Source organism: Malaclemys terrapin, chromosome 1 (genome assembly GCF_027887155.1).
Source record: "Malaclemys terrapin pileata isolate rMalTer1 chromosome 1, rMalTer1.hap1, whole genome shotgun sequence".
Lineage (NCBI taxonomy): Eukaryota > Metazoa > Chordata > Testudines > Emydidae > Malaclemys > Malaclemys terrapin.
The window spans coordinates 140,791,983-140,815,827 of NC_071505.1; the positions used below are offsets into that span (position 1 = coordinate 140,791,983).

General features: G+C 46.5%; 1 protein-coding gene across 2 annotated transcripts in view; it reads right to left on the reverse strand.

Annotated features, from left to right (window-relative positions):
* Positions 1 to 23,845, reverse strand: part of LOC128843839 (transient receptor potential cation channel subfamily V member 6-like) — a 72,522-nt gene that overhangs the window by 10,887 nt on the left and 37,790 nt on the right. Inside the window, exons 2-11 of one of the 2 annotated variants that reach the window (XM_054040938.1) lie at positions 23,295 to 23,392; positions 22,924 to 23,046; positions 21,021 to 21,161; positions 5,371 to 5,469; positions 4,358 to 4,533; positions 3,531 to 3,677; positions 1,876 to 2,088; positions 879 to 965; positions 723 to 799; positions 391 to 556 (exon numbers count right to left, since the gene is read on the reverse strand). In XM_054040938.1, coding sequence (XP_053896913.1) covers positions 391 to 556; positions 723 to 799; positions 879 to 965; positions 1,876 to 2,088; positions 3,531 to 3,677; positions 4,358 to 4,533; positions 5,371 to 5,469; positions 21,021 to 21,161; positions 22,924 to 23,046; positions 23,295 to 23,392 — 1,327 coding nt within the window. The remainder of the gene's footprint in view (positions 1 to 390; positions 557 to 722; positions 800 to 878; positions 966 to 1,875; positions 2,089 to 3,530; positions 3,678 to 4,357; positions 4,534 to 5,370; positions 5,470 to 21,020; positions 21,162 to 22,923; positions 23,047 to 23,294; positions 23,393 to 23,845) is intronic. The other variant, XM_054040939.1, reaches the window with a different exon arrangement.

Sequence of the window (23,845 nt, forward strand, 5' to 3'; positions counted from 1 at the left end):
TCTGTCCCACCAGTATGACAGAGATGAAAGACTGATCTGAACCAACTAATGTTCTGAGCCAGTTTAGTGATTTCTTTGTCTCTAATGTCCACTGTACCCTTCACCGTCCTGCATGTGGCCCATCTCAGTACATAAAAGAAGAACCTCACTTAAAACAGCCTGCTAGATAAAGGTCAAAAGGGTTCTTGTCTGGCTCCAGGACCTCGAATCCCACACCAGAAACTCCTGGGAAAGTGTTTCTATTCTGATGGAAGGACCAAGATATGACCGTGGGCACATGCTGATGCATGGCATGGCTGGATAACTGCTGCTCAGGATCCATCTTTGCTGATATCTTTATTACAGTCTCTCTCCCTCTTTCAGTCAGGCAGTGGGTTGTGTTGTCCTTACCTTCTGTATCATGATGGTGAAGGGTCCCAGCATCTGAAAGCCTCGTGCGAAGTACATGACGTTGCACCAGCCCAGCACCAGGGCAAAGGACATGGGGACCACCTCTCCAGTGGTGCTGGTGAGTCGCATCACCATGGTCACCAAGATCATACAGGCATAGGTGATGCTATAGCATATAAGACAGAGCCAGGAAGATCAGAATCACATTCCCAGTCCACACTCTCACCTCCAAACACTCAAGTCTCTCCCAACAACTAACTCTCCATAATCCCCCCAACCCCCACCCACACCAGAAAGCAATCTGTATGAAATAAGGAGAGGGGGAACCTCACATGATGATGTGGAAAGGTCCTCCTAGAATAGTTTGTCCAAAGTACTTGGTGACTCCAACTCTGAAGATATCTGGAATCTAAGATACACTCTGTTCAAATTGGGGCTCAATCAGTTCACACATGCACAGAACATTAAATTATATTGATTTCTCTTACCTCAAGGATCAATATTACTATGGCTCCTATCACTGTGATCAGCTCCCCTACCAGCCTCAGATTGTCCTCAGGAGACGCATAAGATTCCTGAAAGGAGAGAAGGAGGTCCCCCTCAGTCCAACCGTGCATGGCCAGAAGAGGACTCTTATGCCCCATCTAGGCTTGAGCAAAAAAGTATTCTCCTTGCAGGATTGCTCATGCCATAGTCTCCAGAAGAGGCAGTTAGTCTAGAAGATCAAGCATGACAGCGGGAATCAGGAAACAAGGTTTCTACCCCCAGCTCTGACACTGGATGACTGCAGTGTCACCTGGGCCAACAAGGCCTCCTCTTTTGGGTGCCTTAGTTTTTGGGTGCCCAATTGAAGACACCTTGGGACTGATGTTGAGAGCTACTGAGCACCTGCAGCACTCAGTCAGTTCTGCTGGAGTTGGGGGTGCCCAGCGCTCCTGAAGAATTGGCCCTGGGAAACAAGTGAGTCTCTTTAACTGAGCTCCAGCCCACATCTGTCCACCTACCCTCTCCTCCCCCACTCTGTCCCATTTACTCCCCTTCCCATGTAGCTAACTCCCTCCATGTAGCTAACTCCATCCCCGCATCCCAAACAGTGGACCAACACACTGTTTGCCATCATCACCTATTTCACTCTGCGTGTGGGTTATACCCTTTTCCCCACCCTGCATTTGTCTGGTCTCTTCAGACTGTAAGCTCTTTGGGTACATTGTCCAGCACAATGGGGGCCCCACTCTTGGCTGGCCCTTAGGCACTACCACCAGAAACAGGATGCACTATTATAATAAGGAGGGTGCTGTAGGAGATGCTCTCCCCTTTGAGTCAGTACTGAGCCCAACTTCCCAGCATGCTGCTCGGGGGTACTGTGCTGCAGGGGGCAGATGGCTGCAGGTATTCCTTTGCCTACATAGCCTGTAAAGTGCTTGGAGACTTTTAGGCTAAAAAGCTGGGAAGATTTGTGGGATATTAATGGTGTACACAATGTACCTGCAGCAGTTTCTGGATGTAGATGGTGTTGTCCCTTTCATGTGTTTTGTTGCTCTGTCGACGTTTTAGAGGTCGATAGACACAGCACATGGTGAAGCAAATCATGTACAGCACGTAGAATAAGGCCAGGATGCAGAAATAGGGACGCCCATATTTATTCCACTTCAGACTCACCAGCTCATTCACAGGGGTCAGGTCCAGGATCCGACGGGCCTGAGACACAGACACCAGACTTCATTTATTGTGGGGCACGTCTCTGCTCCCAAAGAGCAAACTGGCAAATCACCCCAAGCTTATGAAAACAATCATAGTACGTTAAATCAAATCTGACTGGGACCCTTGTCTGTCCCCTTTTGTCTGCCAAACACAGAGCAATGACTCAAAGGACCTGGGCAGAGACAGGCTGTAGAAACAGGTCAGAATTTGTCCCACTATCCCACCTGGTCCATTAATGCCACTACACCCATCCAAAGACCTGGTGCATTCACTCTGGAACCACCTGGATACCTTGCCATGCTAATAGCAAAGAAGAGAGCAAGGTAGGAGGAGAAGAGAGGAGACAAAGACCACAGTCCTGTTAGAAATGACAGGCTCTTCTTATGACAGGTTGATGCCCAAATGGAAATATTGTAATATCCTACAGTCATAGTTCCATACCCTGCAGTGTCTCTATAGAAAGCTGTAATGCTGCAGACCATTACTCTAGAATATTGTAATAATTTCTTGTTATAAGAGAGGTTACAGATCAAGAACTTGACTTGCCAATAGATTCCAATGGGCGCCCCTTCCTAGTCTCTGCACTCTGGGTCTCCTGGAACCTGAATGGAGTCCAGCCATTGCCCCAATTTCAGGGTCCCTAGGCACACTCACAGGGCGCAGAACTTCTATCTGGCACCCTCCTCATAGCTGTTCTGGGTCCAGAGCTGACTCGCAGTACTTCCCACTTCGCAGTACTCAAACACCCCCCTCTCCCTGGACTCTACCCACCAGGTGTGAACATCTGGTTTACAGTTTAACTCCCTCGGGGGCATGCAGTAATTGCGAAGCAGACAACAAACGCACACATGCACACTTTGTTCAATCTACTAAATTGATGCTCTTTACTTAATAGATGAAGCACAGGAGAGTACAGATCATACCACACAATAAAACATCCTAAACACAATGCCCCTCCCTAGCTCACCCTCCCTTTGGGAGTCCCTGAGGGATAGTCTGTGTTCTGGCAGGCAGGCGGGCAGGGTCCTCCAGACCCTTGTGTGTCCTACCCTTGCAGCAGCTTCCCTAATCTTACTTTGCTGCAAAATGGCTCTCTCTTCCCCTGTTCCTCCCTGTGGTGTCCCTTTATAGACTCCTGCTGGGGTCACCTGCTTCTTTTGTTCTGCCTTCTGGTAATCTCCCAAACAGGAGGAGGAAGCCACCTCTCTCAGGGAGTGTAAACCTATTGTCCCAAGGTGTTTGGAGTGCTGATCATTCACCATTGAGTCTGGCCTGGCAGAGAGACATGCCACAACCCTGCTAGCTCTTGGAGGATCCACATCCATATAGGTTTTTTTCCATGACACAGTAATTTCAAAATACAATTTCATAAAGTCATCCACAACTCAGAAGTGATACAAACAGACCCCCCCCTCCCCCAGTTTGTCACACCCACATACCTCTCTTTTCTTGGTGGTGACAATGAGTTCCAAGAGAGACTGGTCATCTCCCCACGAGTCGATCTCTGTGAGGTCATACAGGGTGGAGACCAGGGGGCCGAAGGTCCATTGGATGTGCTTTCTGTTCTGCATAAGGTGCTGGAACATCTAATTGGCAAGAAGGGCAGAGCTGAGCTCATGGGAGGCTGTACATATTTGCCCAAACCACCAAGCACCACCAGCACCAGTATCCCAGGATATTGAAATCACCTGCACCCCTGCTTCAAACTCAGCTCTGAAAACACTTGTCTACAGAAGCCTTGCAGTCAGGGGGGTTGGACTGTGCTCTTATTAATTCTCAAGCCAAGCAAATTTGGGTTGGGTCAGAACTTGGATGGAAGACCTATGTGCTATAGGTATTACTGGTTCAGTAGGGAGTGCTCTCCTTTCTAAGTTTGTGCTGGGGCTTTGGGTCAGTACTGAGTTAAATGCCATGGTGCAGGTGACTCAGTAGGTGATGTTTCCTTTTCTATGTCACTGCCTCAGCCTGGTACTATGGTGCTGATGAGGCAGGAGGTGGTGCTCTTCTCTCTGAATCAGCACTGAATCAATCCTCCAGCATTTTCCCGTGGACTGTCAGTGGAAAATGTTATACCTCTCCTCCAGTGATTCTCCTGTAGTGCTTCTGACACAAAGCAGTTGCTGTATGCCCCCAAGAGGCAGCTGCACTTTGGTGGGTGAGTGATCCCTACTAGTGATATCTGGAAAGTGCTTTGGGATCCTTCAGACAGACACATGCCTCAGCGACATCAGAAACTATGAAAACCAAGTGTTGCACACAAACTCACCACAGTGTTGCCCTCAACCCCAGTTAGCTTGAATGGAGTGAGCCCCTCGTTGTTAGGGATTAAGTCCAGGGCTCCCAGCTCCCTTTCGCTCTTGTCATAGGAGAGAAGGAAGTTGTACATCTGGCAGGCAAAGATCTTGTTGGGTTGGAGAACTAGGATGTGGAGAACAGTGTTCCCTGTAGTGGAAAGAGAAACAGAGGGATGAGATAACTGGTAACATGGGAAACACAAATCACCTCCCAATCTTGACAGACTCTCAGACAATCAATATACAGACCTTGCTCAGCCTCTGTACAAGAGGACTTGCCATTAGTATTCTGTGTGGCTCTGCACAGTATGAACAGCCCCACTTGACAATTAAGGAAAAGCAGCCCCCATCTAAAGTGCTTCAATCCACAGAAAACTGAATAATAAAAGGCAGTTGGTATCGTATTTTATCTAGGCAAAAGTCTATTTAAGGTTCCAGTATAGGACTAGTCATCCTGGAACAGACCATTTCTCCAGCTAGCCAGCTCTGATATTACCACCTCACAAACTGGGATGTTTTTCCCTGGGTTTCAAGTTAGCATCTTTCATAATTTTGAAACACCAGTTCTGGCCATCTCATTTCCTATGTAAATCTTGCCTGTGATGTGTCTCACTGCAGAGGAGAGACAGGACTAAGCTGTAATGAACACAAAGGGGATTCTTTAATGAGACTGATGCAAACAGATGGACCCTTTGTCTCTGGCTCTCTTTCTGGCTCTCAGACAGGCTTTGCAGCCTATTGTCACCACACAGGGTCTCCCTAAGGCCTGGACTATGCTCTTATGGGAGGGACCGCTTGCTGCTGAGTACATTACACCACCACATTGCTATGTCCCTTTGTTGCCCTTCACTGGACCTTCTCAGTCTCACCAGCATCTTTCTTAAAGTGAGGTGACCAACTTCAGACACAGTCCCGCAAAGTTACCATCATTTGGTACCACACCATTCACCCAGCACCTTGAAAGAGGCCACTGAAGAGCTCTTACCCAAGGTGTCTTGTGCTCTGATGTTGGCTCCATGTTTGATGAGCAACTGGACGATCTCCTCACTTCCTACACAGGCTGCGAAGGATAAGATATGCTCCCCTGAAGAGAAAGGAATGGAGACAAGGGAATACATAATATGGAGTTAAAGAGAGGAAATGAAAAGAGAGGCAAAAAACCCAGACCACTAAACACATCTCTCTCTCTCTCTCACAACACAACACACACACACACAAATCTTTACGTAAAATTCCTATGCAAATGGTATTCCAAATGCTTTGCAGAGCTACCCAACAGGGAGGGGAGCAGAGAAATCAGGAGGTACTGCCTAGGCAAGGCAGAGGAGGTGCGTTTGCTGACAGGATTTTTAAAAGAGCAGGATAGTGAATGAGGCAAAGAGATCCAGGGAGTCTGTTCCATATGGAAGAAGCCACAGAGGAGAAGGGTCCTGCACCAACAAAGTGAAACTAAAACAATGAGAAGAGAGAGAACGAAGGCCTATGTCACACAACTAGAGGGAGCAGGGAGGGTCTGGTAGAGAAACTATCTCTGCAAGGCTGAGTGGGGAAAATCCACAAAGAGTTTTAAAACTAAGGAGGACAATTTGGAACTGAATCCAATTGTATCTGGATCCCACAATGAATGGGAAGGTAGTGGAGTGGGCAGAGGAGCGGTGGTTTGCTCACACTTGAGAAGACACGGAGGGACATCTTGCAGCGTGAGCTGGCAGCTGAAGAGCTGGGATTTAGAGGAGGCCATATAGCAGTGAGTCAACGCAAGCCAAATCTAACCCTGATTTAAAACAAACTCTCTCAGGCCTCCTGCTTCATGCATACGACAGAAAAAAAATGGTCACAGACAATGTTTTCAGCACACCTTTAAGGGAATGGAGAGATTGCTTATGAAGAAAGATTAAAATAGTTAAATATGAGCTGTATAGCGGAGTTAAAGGACAATAGAGGACATAATAACTGTTTATAAGTGTCTGAAGCGGAAAACACCATGGAGGAAGAGAAATTGCTTAGGATGACAGCTGAATGAGTCCACAGTGTGATGCAGTTGTGACAACGGCTAATATCATTCTGGGGTGTATTAACAGGAATGTCGTAGGTAAGATATGGGAGGTGATTGTCCCACTCTACTCAGCACCAGTGATGCCTCAGCTGGAGTCCTGTGTCCATTTCTGGGCACCACGCGTTAGGAAAGATGTGGACAAATTGGAGACTCCAGAGGAGAGCCACAAAAATGATCCGAGATTTAGAAAACCTGACCTATGAGGAAAGGTTAGAAAAACTGGGCACGATTAGTTTTGGGGAAAAAAGACTGAGGGGGGACCTGATAACAGTCTCCAAATGTGTTGAGGGCTGTTATAAAGAGGATGGTGATCAATTGTTCTCCAGGTCCACTGAAAGATAGGACAAGAAGTAATGGGCTTAATTTGCAGCAAGGGAGTTTTATGTTAAATATTAGGAAAAACTTTCTAACTATAAAAGCTTCCAAAGGAATATGTGGAATCCCCATCACTGGAGGTTTTTAAGAACAGGTTGGACAAACAACTGTCAGGGATGCTCTAGGTTTACTTTGTCCTGCCTAAACACAGGAGGCTGGACTTGACTTGTCAAGATCCCTTCCAGCCCTACATTTCTATGATTCTATGAGTCCATTAGTGAACAGAGTAAAATAGGTCAAAAGGGGAAGTACAAGCTTAATGTGAACAGGTGAAATTCACATCTGTGCAGAGAAACAGCACAGAGCCCAGGCACTACTTCAGTCTCAGTTAAGCCTGCAAAATAGAGTATAAGGCCATGTCTACACTTACAAGCTTACAGCAGCACAGCTATACCGATACAGCTGTGCAATTGTGAGAGTGTTCATGTAGCCACGTTATGCCGACAGGAGAGAGTAATAAAACCAGCGCAACAAATGGCGGTAGCTATGTTGGTGGGAGAGCATCCCCCCGCTGACACAGCGCTGTGCACACGAGCTCTTATACCAGCAAAAGTTATGTCACTCGGGGTGTTTTTTCACACCCCTAAGTGACAAAAGTTTTGCCGAAAGAAGTGCTAGTGTAGATATAGCCTAAATGGTATGTAAGGAGTACACCAGTCTTATACTGGCCCTATTCACAAGGTTGAATTTCACCCAGAAAGAGCAAAAGTTGCCCTATCTAAAGCAAGAACTAAAAATACTCTGACCTCAGAGGAGCTTCTCCCGATTTACACACATTTCAATGAGAGCAGAATCATACCCGATATATTTTGTTTGGAAAGTTTCTATCTAAATCTGTCTCTATTTTTTTAAAGCAATCACATGGGGAGATTAGTACTTTTATTTTTGAAGTCCTCTTTCTTTCCCCACTCTATAATTAAACAATAGCCAGGTAGATTTACAAGAGAATATTAAAAACCCTCTGGGGCTAAAAGCTCAGAGATGCCAAGTTTCAGTGGGTGTGGATTTTGATTTAATCTGGAGTAAAACTGCATGGGGGAAGCAGAACCCTGAGCCAACCTCCTCAACACACAGCCGCATACTCCTCTCCAGTGTTTCAAACTACTCGGAGTGAAAATTAATGAAGGCTCATTTAAAAAAAAAAAAGACAGTAAATTTCTCTGCTAGACATGGTTTAAGTACAGTCAGAAATGGGTAATGTAACACGGTTGTGCTACTCCAATTTATGTCACCCGAGGCTCTGGCCCAGCAACATCTCAAAGGAAAAATCAATCTTTAAATATAAGAATACCCCAGAAATGGATCATAGGATTTGGATAAGTAAAAGGCCTGATACAATCCTGGAGCCTTAACGTTCCATCTATGCCGCAGGGAATTTCCTGCCTGTAAGGGAAGTTCCATTGAACAGCACAGAGTTCCTGAAATAAAAGAGCCACTCCTTTCCTGTAGGTTAGCCAGAATTGTAAGGTCCCAGGCCTATTAGGTCACATCTTATCTATACCCCCTGTCCCCATACCGAAGCAGAAATGTTCCCAGCATTCTGCTCAAGAAACAGACCAGTCTCCTGTTAAGAGACAGCCCCACTTAGCATCAAATATACGACATGCTATTTTGCTCCAGCTTTTCTCTTATTCTCTAAGATGTTATCCTTTTAGTTTTAAGTGACTCCTGCTTTGAGACTTCTGCTAATCTCACAGGCAGGGCCGGCTTTAGGCCAATTCCACCAATTCCCCCGAATCGGGCCCCGCGCCTAAGAGGGCCCCGCGACCAGTGGCAGGGCCGCCAGGGTGGGGGCAAGTGGCCGAGAATCCCTTCCCTGGCTAGAGGCTCCTTTTTAATTTTTACTCACCCGGCAGCGCTCCGGGTCTTCGGCGGCACTTCAGCGACGGGTCCTTCACTCGCTCTGGGTCTTTGGCAGCACTTTGGCGGCAGGTCCTTCAGTGCCACCAAAGACCTGGAGCGAGTGAAGGACCCACCGCCGAAGACTAGGAGCGCCGCCCGGTGAGTACAAGCCCCACGTGTTTTTTACGTGTTTTTTTTTTTTTTTTTTCAGTCATCCCTGCCGGCGCCCCGTCAAAACTGTTCGAATCGGGCCCCGCACTTCCTAAAGCCGGCCCTGCTCACAGGGGAAATATTAGGGTTACCATTCGTCTGGATTTACCCGGACATGTCCTCCTTTTTGTGCTAAAAATAGCGTCCGGGGGGAATTTGTAAATAACTCAAAATGTCCGGGATTTCCCCCCTCCCCCGGCAGAGCAGAGCGAGCGGCTGGGAGGGCTGCAGGAAAGTCACGGGCTGGACTCCGGAGCAGCTGTAGAGGAGCTCCGCCCTGCATTCTGAGCCGGCAGCTCTCCCCTGCAGCCCGGCTCCGGCAGCACTGTGCAGGGCCAGGGACCGGGTTTTGTTGTGCTGGGGAGCACAGCCACGTGTCCGGATCGCACAGAGCCCAACACCCTGTTCTGAGCAGCAGGGTAAGGGGGCCAGGGGGCAGGAGAAGGGGCAGGGAGGTTCTGGAGGGGGCAGTCAAGAAACGGGGGGGGTCGGGAGTTCAGGCGGGGGCTTTTTGGGGGGAGTGGAGAAAGTTTTGGGCAGTCAGGGTACAGGTAGGGGGTAGGGTCCTGGGGGGCAGTTGGGGGGGGCTTAGGAGGGGTCAGTTAGGGGACAAGGAACAGGGAGTCTTAGGTAGGGGGTGGGGTTCTGGAGGGCAGTTAGGAGCAGGGGTCCCAGGAGGGGGCAGTCAGGGGACAAGGAGCGGAGGGGGTGGGGGGCTGGGAGTTCTGGGGGGGAGCTGTCAGGGGGCAGGAGTGGGGAGAGGGATCGGAGCAGTCAGGGGACAGGGAGCAGAGGGGTTTAGATGGGTTGGGAGTTCTGGGGGGGGCTGTCAGGGGGTGGGGAGTGGTTGGATGGGGCGTGGGAGTCCCAGGGGTCTGTCTGGGGGTGGGGGTGTGGATAAGGGTTGGGGCAGTCAGGGGACAAGAGGCAGGGAGGCTTAGATAGGGAGTGGAGTCCTGGGGGGCAGTTAGGGGCAGGGGTCCCAGGAGGGGGCAGTCAGGGGACAAGGAACGGGGGGAGGGTTGGGGGTTCTGGGGGGGCGGGAAGTGGGAGGGGCAGGGGCGGGGCTAGGGCGGGGCTCCTCCCGTCCTCTTTTTTGCTTGCTGAAATATGGTAACCCTAGAAATATTTAACAGCCTCAGAAATTCTTGCTGTTCAGAAATGTTTCCTGGTATTCAGCCTACATTTTCTCATTGCTAAATTTCACCGCTTTACTCTTAGACCCTATGGACTCTCTTTAACAATTCCTCTCTCTACTAGGCAAATGCTTCAAGGAGGATGGGATGAAATGAGATGAGATGGTATAGATGCTAGCCAGAGAGAGAAAGAGATGTGAATGGATGGAAGAAAGAGCGATGAATAAGAGAGACAGAAAGATGGATGACAGACAAGCCCAAGTACTCTGTGGCAAGGCCCTCTGGTTTCAGCAAGCCTATTGTTTAGCAAAAGGGAAATTCTGTGGCAGCATCAGATCATATTGTTTTTAAATGGACATGTTCATTGAACAAATAATGCCATCAGCACCGAGCCCTCTGGATTATTTTTGGGACCCAGATTGTGAATTCCTTACACACACTGAATAGTATCTTGCTCCATATGTAGCCCCATTGAAATCAATAGGGCCATCTGTGAAGTAAGATTCTACTCAATAAGAGGAATGTACTCATAATCTGCCCCTTTGACATGAAACTTCATTCATGTTATGGTGCCCTTAATTTTTATTACTTTCAGTGTACTGCAGAATTTTGTATTGTGTAACTGTATAGGAGAGGGTGTTGGGGGAAGCTGGAGGTTTTGACAGTTGGGTAGGAAGCAGCTGGGGATCTGAGCACCTGGGAAGGAGTAGGAGGCAGTTTGGGATTAGCACATTAGTTGGATGTTTCTGCTAAAATGGTCCACTGTAAAGCAGTTACAAATGATGGTGTAGCACCCATAAGGGAATGTCAGGATTACATTTAGCTGTGCCATGACTCGTTAAGGATTGAAAATCTGCTGAGGGCATTAAAGGGGGATAGCTCTGGTTGCATGGCAACAGCAGAGCTGTAAGTGCTCTCAGGGTATGTCTACTCTGCCATGTAAGCCCACAGTTAGTGGGACTCGAATCTGCAGACCCTGGGTTTGCAAGCCCAGGGCTTGAGCATCCACACACATTGGTGACCACAGGTTTACAGTTTGTGGATTTGGGCCCCAAATCTGGAGATCCAGCATCCACACTGCAGCACACAGACCTGAGTCAAACCATCTATCCAAGCTGCCTGGTGCTCTCCCCCACCCTCCCAGTTGTTGCCACTCTAGCCCTTAGTTCATAATGCAGTGTGGGAAAACTTGACTGTCCATCCTGCTTGTCACAAGAAGCTGTCACAACCCACCAAGTTCCCAACATCTTGCTGAGCCGTCTTTTGGGTCTGCATGCTCCAGGCAACTGGAGACAGCATCGTGGCAGAGTCACCATTTGAAGAGCTTCTCTTGCTTGTGCTTTCACTCCTGTTTCACCAAATGGGCAGAGCTTCAATGAGATAATGGTGGACATTCTGGCAGCATTTTCTGACCCACCAAAGGCATCTGGAGGAGGAGTCGGAGGAGGAAGAGGACACAGTCATTGAGCACTTGAACTGGCTGATGCTGCTTACAACTCTCAGGATAGCCACTGATGCCACCTGTGTAGACTAGCACTTCTGGATCCACAAGCACAGACTGGGCCACAAGCACAGACTGGTGGGACCATATGGTCATGTGGACCTGGGATGACCAGCAGTGGGTCCAGAACTTTCACATGAAGAAAGTTACATTTCTGGAGCTTTGTGAGCAGCTTGCCCCGACTCTCCAGCATCAGGACACACATATGAGGGCAGACAATACCAATCCAGAAGCAGGTTGCTATAATTGTCTGGAAGCTGGCTACCCCACAATGCTACAGGCCAATTGCTAACCAGTTCACCATTGCAAAGTCAACTGAGGGTAAAGTGGTGGCAGAGGTTTTTGAGGCAATCAGGCGTGCAGTTTACACCAAGGTGGCAGTCATAAAAGATATTCCAAAAGTATCTGCTAATTTTGAGAAAATGGGGTTTCCAAATTGTGCCGGGGCACTGCACTTGGCTCTCTGCTCTTGGCCCCACTCTGTGGAGGGGTCTCTGGGCAGAGGGCGCTGGGCATAATGGTTTGTGGGTGGTTAAGTGTGGGGCACTGTAGTTCTCAACCTGCGGCCCAGAAAATAATCAATATGCAGCCCACAATGATAAATAGGTTAAGAACCACTTCACCAAAGATTCACCAAAATCTGGCTGTGCTCCTGTGACCAACTAGCAAGGACTTCTTCAAGTCGGTGGCCATAACAAATACAGCGGAAGGTTCACTCAGCGGTCAGAATAAAATGGAAGAATTAAATCCCGAGCAGCTATACTTGAACCAGGGAGTGACTTTCATTTTCTGGGAGTTGATTGGCCAGTCTTGGGACTCCTAATCCCGGACCCAAATCTGCCCCCAACTGTTGCAGCCCCAGCCTCAGCCCCCTTACCCCTGTCCGCACACACTCCCCAGCCGCGGCCCCACTCCCGGCTCTTGGGAAGGGGGGCATGGACAGAGGTAAGGGAGGGCACGGCCATGAAAAGTCTGGGGACCCTTGGAGTAGCTGTTTGGGCTAGGGCTGGAGCCTGGGCTCTGAGACCCTCCCCCGTCCAGCCTGATTCTGAACTTCTACACTGCTATTTTTAGCCCTGCACCTCAAGCCCCTTGAGCCAGAGTCAGCTGGCCTGGGCTCTGAGACTTGCTGCTGCAGGCTTTTTTTTTTTTTTTTTCTGTGCAGATCTACCCTAAGAGACAAACCTGAACCTGAATCTTTTGTAGACTGTTCCAGGAAAAGCTGCCAAGGGAGATTTAATTGTTTGCAAGTACTCTGGCTTGGGGAGTTAGAGGACCTTCACATGGACATAGGCGCCCTTTAATACCTGCTAAGGGATGAAGATTTAAGAGAAGTTGTGACTCTCTGGGTATTTCTGGGTCAAGTCACAGTAAAACTGCAGCTAAACGCCTTTTCGCTTTAGTCAAATATATAAGAAGCTACTTACATGAGCAGGAAGAGTTGGAAGATCAGGGATTGTCTGCACTGGTGGCATTAAAAGATAAGATTTTATACCTCATTGCTACAACAATAGAGTAGCAAATGGAAAGAACTGATGATCATTCAGAAACAGTACAGTGAAAAATTAAAATAGAATGAAATAATGAAAAAAATTAAAACCAGCCCCCTGCTGTGAAATTTGTCACCCCACCCCAGAAAACATAACCAATTTTAAAGAAAGACTCATAGACTTTAAGGTCAGAAGGGACCATTATGATCATCTGGTCTGACCCCCTGCATGCTGCAGGCCACAAAACCGTCCCTACCCCTTCCCTTGACTCTGCTGTTGAAGTCCCCAAATCCTGTGGCTTAGTGACTTCAATTGGCAGAGAACCCTCCTGCTAGCGATCCCTGCCCCATGCTGCGGAGGAAGGCGAAAAACCTCCAGGGCCTCTGCCAATCTACCCTGGAGGAAAATTCCTTCCCGACCCCAAATATGGCGATCAGCAAAACCCCGAGCATGTAGGCAAGAGTCTCCAGCCTGACCCTTGTTAGCCATTATACTATTTACCTGCCATGGCTCGGTATTCCTTGGCTAATATCATGTTTTTCCATTAAACCATTCCCTCCATAAACTTATCTAACTTAATCTTAAAACCACACAGGTCCTTCGCCCCCACCGTTTCCCTCGGAAGGCCGTTCCAATATTTCACCCCTCTGACGGTCAGAAACCTTCGTCTAATTTCAAGCCTAAACTTCCCCACGGCCAGTTTATATCCATTCGTTCTCGTGTCCACATTAGTACTAAACTGGAATAATTCCTCTCCCTCCCTTGTATTTATCCCTCTGATATATTTAAAGAGAGCAATCATATCCCCACTCAGCCTTCGTTTTGTCAGACTAAACAACCCGAGCTCCTCTAGTCTCCTTTCATACGACAGGTTTTCCATTCCTCTGATCATCCTAGTGGCCCTTCTCTGTACCCGCTCCAGTTTGAGTTCATCTTTTTTAAACATGGGAGACCAGAACTGCACACAGTACTCCAAATGAGGTCTCACCAGCGCCTTATACAACGGAAGCAGCACCTCCTTATCCCTACTAGATATACCTCGCCTAATGCATCCCAAGACCACATTGGCTTTTTTCACCACCACGTCACATTGTCGACTCATAGTCATCCTGCGGTCTACAAGGACCCCTAGGTCCTTCTCCTCCTCCGTTACTTCTAACCGATGCGTCCCCAGCTTGTAACTAAAATTGTTGTTAGTCATCCCTAAATGCATCACCTTACACTTTTCACTATTAAATTTCATCCTATTTCTGATACTCCAATTCACAAGCTCATTCACATCTCCCTGCAGAATATCCCTATCCTCCTCCGAATTGGCAACGCCTCCCAGCTTCGTGTCATCCGCAGACTTTATCAGCACACTCCTGCAATCGGTTCCAAGGTCAGTAATAAATAGATTAAATAAAATGGGTCCCAAAACCGAACCTTGAGGAACTTCACTGGTGACCTCCCTCCAACCTGACAGTTCACCCTTCAATACGACCCACTACATTCTCCCCATTAACCAATTCCTTATCCACCTCTGGATTTTCATATCGATCCCCATCTTTTCCAGTTTAACCAATAATTCCTCATGCGGTACAGTATCAAACGCTTTACTGAAATCAAGGTAAATTAGGTCCACCGCATTTCCCTTATCTAATAAGCCCGTTACTTTCTCGAAGAAGGAGATCAGATTCTTTTGGCACGATCTGCCCTTCGTAAAACCATGTTGTAATTTATCGCAATTGCCATTAACCTCAAGGTCCTCAACTACTTTCTCTTTTAGAATTTTCTCCAGCACCTTGCACACTACAGATGTTAAACTAACAGGCCTGTAGTTACCCGGATCACTTTTTTTCCCTTTCTTGAAAATAGGAACCACATTAGCTATTCTCCAGTCTAACGGAACCACCCCCGAGTTTACAGATTCATTAAAAATTATCGCTAATGGACCTGCTATTTCCCGCGCCAATTCCTTCAATATTCTCGGATGAAGATCATCCGGTCCGCCCAACTTAGCCCCATTAAGGTGTTCAAGTTTTGTTTCTACTTCGGATACGGTAATCCCCACTCCTGTATCCCACTCTGTCACGCTGCTAGTATCCCTAATACCTTCATTGGCCTCATTAAACACCTACGCAAAATATTCGTTGAGATATTGTGCCATGCCTAGATTATCCTTAATCTCCTCTCCTGCTATAGTCTTCAGTGGTCCCACTTCTTCTTTCTTCGCTTTCTTCCTATTTATACGGCTGTAAAACCTCTTACTATTGCTTTTAATTCCCCTCGCAAGGTCCAACTCTACACGGCTTTTGGCCTTTCTCACTCTATCTCTACATTCTCTGACTTCACTAAGGTAAGTTTCCTTACTGATCCCTCCCCTCTTCCACTCTTTGTACGCTTTCTGAATGAGCCCTTGATGGTGTGGCTGATGTGGTTGGGTCCTCTGATGCTGTTGCCAGAGTAGATATGGGGACAGAGTAGGCAACGAGGTTTGCTACAGGGATAGGTTCCTGGGTTGGTGTTTCTGTGGTGTGGTGTGTAGTTGCTGGTGAGTATTTGCTTCAGGTTGGGGGGTTGTCTGTAAGCGAGGACTGGCCTGCCTCCCAAGGTCTGTGAGAGTGAGGGATCATTTTCCAGGATAATCTGATCTACAACCTATCCATTAATCTGGGCTTGAATAGGGACTGGGAGTGGCTGACTCATTACAGAAGCAGCTTTTCCTCTCCTGGAATTGACACCTCCTCATCTATTATTGGGAGTGGACTACATCCACCCTGATTGAATTGGAACTGTCAACACTGGTTCTCCACTTGCGAAGTAACTCCCTGCTCTCCATGTGTCAGTATATAATGCCTGCATCTGTAACTTTCACTCTATGCATCCGAAGAAATGAGGGTTTTACTCACGAAAGCTTATGCCCAAATAAATCTGTTAGTCTTTAAGGTGCCACCAGACTCCTTGTTGTTACTGTTGTAAGTGATCAGATAGAGAAAGAGCAGAAGCTGGGGAATGGAAGCTAAGGCAGTTGCATATAATTCTGTGCAGTCGCCTTATACACAGAGCACTGGTCAGAGAGTAAAGCAGCACTTCCTCCCAAGGGAAAAGGAGTCTCCCATGCTGATGAATGAGGTAAGGGAACTAAAGGCCAGTATTGATGCAATCTAAGATGTGAACGCTGAAATTAACATATTAAAGCAAGCTGTCCGGAACTGTGACAAAAGAACTGATAATGGTATGAGCAGCCCTGCAGCCATGAAGCAAGCCCAGAGAAGAGGCAATCTGACAGAGGCAGTACTTGCTATCACTGTTTCAGATATGGCAGGAAAAAACACTATCAGTCGAGATGAGGTATAGGAAAAGCAGAGATAAAGCTGATACTGTGTCTGATTTACCAGGAGCAGCCTGCAGTTGCTGCTCCTGAGGGAATTCTGAGCCAAAAACATTTAAAATTCTCCACACAATATTTTAAAATTCTGCAAATTTTATTTGTCAATAAATAAATGTGGAGACTCCAGCATGGCAGTGGGGAGCACAGGCCACTGGCTGCATGGAGGAGGGTAATCACCCTGCAGCCCTCCCCAGGACATGGATTCTGCAGTGAGGCTGCTCCCAACCCTGACACAGCGCAAGGGCTGGGCCGGTCCCAGAAATACACCTGGGGCCCTTTTCCTCCACGCCAGGCGCACCAGGTGTGGGCAGGCAGGCTCAGCCCGGCAGGATCCAAGTGTGGAGGGGCTTAGTGTGGGGGGATCCAGGTGTAGGATGAGAGGGTTCTGTGTGGTGCAATCTGGATGTGGGCAGCTGAGTGAGGTGTCTGGGTGTGGGGTGGGATCTGGATGCACAGGGCTTGGTTCGGGGGTTCTGGGTGCAGGGGCAATGGGATTCTGAAAGGGGTCTAGGCAAAAGTGGTTGCGGCTCAGCGGTGCAGTCTGGGTGTGGGGAACTCAGCAGGGGGGATCCAGGAGAACTTGGTGGGCTGGGGGTCCGGGTACAGCTGGTTGGGGCTCAGTGGGGAGAGGTTCTGGGTGCAGAGGCTCACCAGGGTGGTTCAGGTGCAGGGGAGGTGGGGGGCCGTTGGGGTGGTGAGGAGTTCTGTGACACTGCCACAGCCCCAGGGCCAGAGGATTTCTCTGCCAATGCCATGGCCCCAGGGCTGGAGAAGCTGTGCCCTCCCTCTCTTTTGCAATAACAAACACCTGGCTTAAATAGCCAAATGGCTTGGAATCTGGAGGTTCATTGTAGCGCGAGTGTACTGTATTTTCTCAGAACATCATGTGTTTAACATGTCCCTCCAAAAGCGATCAAATTTAAATTCCTGAGCATGCCCCTGGTGGGTGGAAAATAATATCTCAGGGACACACCTTAGAAAGCTTGAAGAGTTATTGTAGAAGTTGGGCTTGATTTTAACACTGCCATTGGAACTGAAATCCCTTCCAAGGGATGGATTGAAGTCTAGTTCCAATTAAGCAAAGATGATCACATCTTGATGGTTCCTGTGCTGGCCAAATTAGAGATCATTGGCTACAGAGTTATTGAGGAGATAGTCAAACACCGTTGCTGCAATTTACCTGAAGAGGCACCAGCCCCTAGCCTCATTAACAATATGAAATGTGTTCTTTCCTCATGTTGGCAGTTTGATAACTGAAGTATAATTAAATGCAGTAAAAAAACACACACAAATGCAGCATAAAAACATTCACAAATGCAGCTTGCTCATGTCCCATTGCTGCTCCATCCTTTTAAAGCAGGCATACACAACATGTCCCTGCCTCCACAATCAGAGAATCCCCTTTGATTATCCCTCAACAGACCTTCACTTCTTAAAGGGCAAAGGCAAATCGAATCCTGACATTCGCTTATGTGTGCCACACTCCCCGCTCTTATGTTAGGAGCATGTACTGGGCCTTTAAGAGCAGAGCACATGTTAGCGGGAACTGGATTGGGGATAGTGAGAACTGGCTGGAGGCACTCCATAGTCAGCTTTACCAACTGCACAGCTAGGAGCACATGGCTTCCCTTTGTTTTATGTAGTTCTGTTTTAGTTCTAATAAAACCTTACTTCTATATCCAGACTGTGCCTCCTTCTTACGAAACCACAAGACAACACATTGTAAATGTAATGTCGTCCCAACATTTATATTAAAAAAAATCTAACATACAGTCCATCCATTTGACTTATTAGTAGTCATCCACGAGTTCCACAAGTGCATGGTGCCGCTCTCTTACCAAGTGGCAGAGTACTTGTCAGGAACCTTTCAGAGAAAGGAGGGAAAGGCAAATTAAGATCCTAGTGGGAAGATAAGATTCATGTAGTACTTGAAAGAAAAGGGGATAGCTTAGTCTATGAAGTAAAAGCAGAAGATGAAAAAGGATGTGTTAGAGTTCTTCACTGCAATTTTTTACTTTCCTGTGACTTCTTAGTCAGGGATATAACTCCATCTTCTAACCCACCACAGCACAAGACACAGAAAACAAGGCAAGCTAGTGCAATAAGAGATAACATAAGGACAGGAGTTTGGATTCCAATGATTCTTATAGTGAGAGTGAAGATGAACCATGTTACGTCATGGTACCAGATACTCCCCATAGCACAGACATTCAATTCAGAGGTAGAGGCCTGGGAACTGAGGATGTAGTTGATTCTGTAAACTTGAAAGCAGCTGGTCGGAGTGATAGGACATTCACACCTGCTGTAGAGAAACATGAATGCCAAAACAAGACCATGGAACCTGAAACAAGTAATGCACAAGAGGACAGATCACCAGAACAATCCACTAACATGTGAAGTCACCTGACCAGCGAGAGACGAGACCCACAGACACTGACATGTGAATGATTAGGAACACCTACTTATAAGTGTCTAAATCCAACTTTTGGACTAGTGAATGTATCATGGAGTTATCCATGTGTTTGTCACATGCCATACCAAGTGCCTATTCCTGGACCTAATCTTACATTTCTATCCAAGGCTGATGTAATATTGGGAGATGAAATATTTGATAGCTCTGGATAGTTTATAATTATGTTAACTTAGTACTGTGATGCTATATGATTGAAACATGACAATTTATATAATGAATATTGCCATTGTTAGACAATTGCAACAAATGGTGTATAAATATATCATGTATGGTGTTAATGAAAATGTTATGATTTGCTAAGTATGATTATCCTGTTTATATCCATGTATCATCACAGTATCTGAAGTTAGGAATATTGGTTATATAGATCTATATCCCAAATGTGTTTGCTCCTGGGATAACATCCCCAAGGTAATTTACATCCAATCTGGCCAGCACATTGTGAATGAACTATTCAAGTTGATGGCCCATTAAAGAACACCTAACACTCACAATGGCCCATAGAAGAAACTCCTCCTGACCCAGTGAGCCTTCCTGTGGACACCTTAGCCAGAATATGTGTAAAGGCTGCTCCTGTGAGTCTTCAAAGCATGTAAGGGTCATGTGACTCTGGATTCCATCTTGGGCCAATAATAACAAGGAAGCTCTAATCAAGGACTGATGACCCCAAGCTGTTTGGGTAAGTTCCATAGAGAAATTTGCAAACTAGCAGTTTATTCTATCACTGCTTCAAACCTGATATAAGAACTTTTCAATCTCTTGTATGTACATGATTTATTTAACCATTTTGACTCTCTTCTATTTATTTTCTCTTATAAATAAACCTTTAAATTTCAGTTACTAACGGATTGGCAGCAGTGTGATTATTGGCTAAGATCGGAGTTATATATTTACCTGGCTAAGTGGCTGGTCTCTTGAGATCAGAAGAAACCTTGGTTTGATTAAATTGGTTTTCAATAGCCACTCATCACAAAGTCTAGTGTCGGGGTGGTGAAATAAGGACTGACTTCATGTTAACCAATGTGGTGAGACAGAATTTTACTTTCATTACTGGCTTGGTAGAATAACCACCAGTTTGGGGTGAGTCTGCCCCATTTCTCAGCAGCTTGTACTGAATCTGGCATCCTTAGCTGTGACCCACTGAAGCTCAGTGAAAGGTATATTTTCTAACTAGCTTGCCATATGCCCAGTAACTTGGCATGACATGGTTATAGCACTGATCATATAGGAACTGTTATTCCATAAGATATGACTATTTTGGGGAATTTGAGGTGTTCAGGACTGACTGTTCAGTTGGATAATGGAACTAAAATTGCCACAGAAGCTTTCTGCTGAATGTGACAAACTAAATTTACTTGCAGAAGGTTTCACTGTCAGTACCAGAGCTTGTTACAGAGGAAGATACTCAAAGACTAACTTGAGAATGACTGTTACAAGCCTGTGGAACTTGGATGACTGCTAATAAGTCAAATGGATGAACTGTATGATATATTTTGTTAATAGAAATGTTGGGATGACATTACATTTATGAGTGGGGAGTGTAGCACTCAGAAGTCAATGTCAGGCTTATGTTCTCCTGTGCCCTATCCCTTTAAGGACTGAAAGTCTGCTCAGGGGGTCAACAGGGATGCTCTGGTTGCAGACACAGAGATGGATGTGCTCTAAAAGGATTGAGCAGTAATGGGGCTTGTGCAAGGTGTATTTCTTTGGTTTTTTTATACTAAAGTTAATAAAACTTCAGTTTTAACTGTCCCTGGTCTGGGAGTGAAACAATGGCATAATAATTATTATCATTAGGCTTCTGAGTTAGCACCCAAATGAAAGGAATGGGTAAGTAGGCTCATCACAGAGCTATTACTACAGGCTGGCTGCAGACTCAGGCAGACATCACTCCATTGGTTTCATTCAGGTCATGTTAGGGCAAGTGGTCTTCACAAAGGCTAGAGATTTAACATTTTTTAGAAAATGAAAGCTGAACTTCTAGAGCACAATTCTGCAGCAAGGTCTGTATTGCATAGCAGTTGCATAGACAGGAATTCCCAGAGCACATGGGGCCCTGTTGACAGAGAGAGGGACAGAAAGGAAGCAGACCATACCAGATCCAGAGAGGTCACAGAACTCAGTGTGTGCCAGAGAAGAAGAGTCTGGTGGCTTTCAAGGCCTGCAGATGGAGCCCTACCAAAGTAGATGAGGTTGTGGCTGCTGGGTCTGAAGACATAGCCGGTGGCCCGTGGGTTGTTGACATCAGCCCCCTTCTCAAGCATCGCCTTCACAAGTTTGAAGTTCTTATTCACCACAGCGATGTGGAGAGCAGTCTCCCCTGCAACACACAATCACACCCCTTTTGTAATGCCAACATTGCACCACAGGGACCAGAGGCACTTCAGAGATCCACTGTGCAACCAAGGCCACTTTATTAGTAAATAACTGAGAAACCCAATGGGCAAAGTCTGGGGTGTTCAAAGGACCCTAAGGAAGTCACCTGCCCAGCTCCCATAGAATTCCAGTTGCATGTGAGTGATTAATGTCCCTGGAAAATTGCAGCCCAAACTCTTATCTCTGTTACACTGACTGTCCCAGTGACTTCAATGGATTCACCCCAGCATAAAGGAGAGTAGAATTTTGTCCAGTGTTTTCACCAATACACCTTTTATTGTCTTAGCCCTAAGATAGGAGTTGCAACTGTGAAATTAATTGCTGTTAAATGAATTACACTTGCAACTTCTCTCTCACCACTTTTCAGTGAAGTGCTTTAGTGTCTCGTTAATTCCATTTATGCTCCTGCTCATATTTTACACTTCTGTAACACTTTCCAGCTGAGGATCTCAGAGCACTTCACAAATGTTCATCAATTAAACCTCACGTTAGCCTGTTTGCAAGAGCCTGGAATCACTAGTCTGAAACTAAATGCAGCGAAATTAAGTGACTTGCTCAATAACAGGATGATGGCTAGAATTCAAGTCTCCTGACTCCCCATCCCTACTTGAGCCACTAGATCATATTCTCTCCTCCCTTGCAGTTGGTTCTGGAGTAAAAGGAGGCAACTCTTTAACAATGCACAGTGACAATACAGTTCTCGGTAGACTCTACAGAAAAAAATCCATATCCTGGTGAAAATGCAGAGGGAATTAATGAAGGTAGAATGTAATTTACAAACCCGGGAATTAATAACCCCACTCTGGAGGGCCTAGGTTTTATGTCTCATCTGGAAGATGGCCGCTCCAGCAGCACTGAATCCTCCTAACAACATGTGAGGTATTTGGGCCAGTACTGACTAATAGAGGAGACCAACCTCTAGTGAATCAATCACACCACTCCCTGGAGCTTATCTCCCTCTAGTACCACACTGGTGGTAGGTCAACCTCCGGGTCCGGCGGTAAGCAATCGATCTTCTGGGATTGATTTATCGTGTCTTGTCTAGACACGATAAATCAATCCCGGATTGATCCCGGAAGTGCTCGCCGTCGACACCGGTACTCCTGCTCCACGAGAGGAGTATGCGGAGTCAACGGGGGAGCCTGCCTGCCGCGTCTGGACCCGTGGTAAGTTCGAACTAAGGTACTTTGACTTCAGCTACGTTATTCACGTAGCTGAAGTTGCATATCTTAGTTCAAAGTGGGGGGTTAGTGTGGACCAGGCCAGAGACACTAGATTCAGTAATAATTTAGATGGAAAAGCATCTCCTACTGAATCAATACTACTTCCTCCAGCACTTAGATCTTTCCTTGGAGGTTTTCCACTCATCTTGACCCTGATTAGCTAGGAGTCCAGATATAATGATTGGATCTCAGCTTTTGGGGTGATAGTTGGGAATAGGATATCCTCCAAGGATAAAATGATCCTCTAAACGCACCCTCTTTTAAAGGACTATGGCATAGGTTTCATTTCCTGGAGATCTGTTGGGAACACAACAGCACCTATGGGTTGTTGAAAATGCAGTTAAGTGGCAGTAAAATATGACTCCCGGAAACAGATCATTTTATAAAGGGCACTTAGGAATCTGGACACAAAGCTAACAGAATTTCAGCTACTATGCCATTCCGGCAGTCTCAGCCCATGTTTATTCATCTTGGCATTCTTACCTGCATAGAATTCTGATGTCATTGCTTCATTGACAAGTTCTGGAGCTGCATCCATCAGAATCTGTGCAGCCTCCATACTATCATACAAGGCAGCCACATGAAGAGCTGTCTCCCCCAGGGCACCTGGAGAGAGAGAGTCATATATATGTGTCGTAAGTTCCTTTGCCAGCCTAGTGAGATGAATCTTACTAAGAGTAACACACTCAATCCAGAGGACTCCCTACCCTTACGCAAAGAGTGTTTTCATCCCAACCTGCCAAGATCATCCTTTTCTACTGCTTGAGAAGTATTTCCATCCTTCAGACTCAAAGTCCCAAGGCGTCCTCTCCTTGCAGCTATCCTAGACATGGACAGCATATGGAGTACCCTACCTCTTTGATGAATATCACAAGTATGGCAGGTGAGAAGTCTCTGGATGGTTTGGACATCATTTTCCTTGGCAGCCTGGAGCAAGGGAGACTCCCAGATCCTGCAACAAGAAAAATCACCAGATTAGAGCCTTATAATAAATAAGATACCCAGAGTAAACACTTTCTTCCATGTCAGCAAAGCAGTCAAAAAACAGGGATGCAGTATTTTATTACCAAGATGATAGATAGCTTAGAAATGTCTAAGAAAGCTAGACAGGCAGATGCATGTGTAATCCACTTTCTATAAGGTCAATTTCTGCATAACCAAGGGAACTGCAGTCCATTTTTAAAAAGCCTTTGTAGTCCTGATAAAAATGTCACGTAGGAAACAGAATTCTGGCTCTACTGGTAATTTATGATTCCAGGTTATTTCTACAATATTTATAAATCTTGAGTAGAAATTGCTAATAGTAGCAAAGTAACAAGTCAAATTCCCACTAATTTCCCAATGCTAGGCCACAGCATTGTCATATCTGAACATGAGTGAAACATTTCAATACATTCTTCGTATG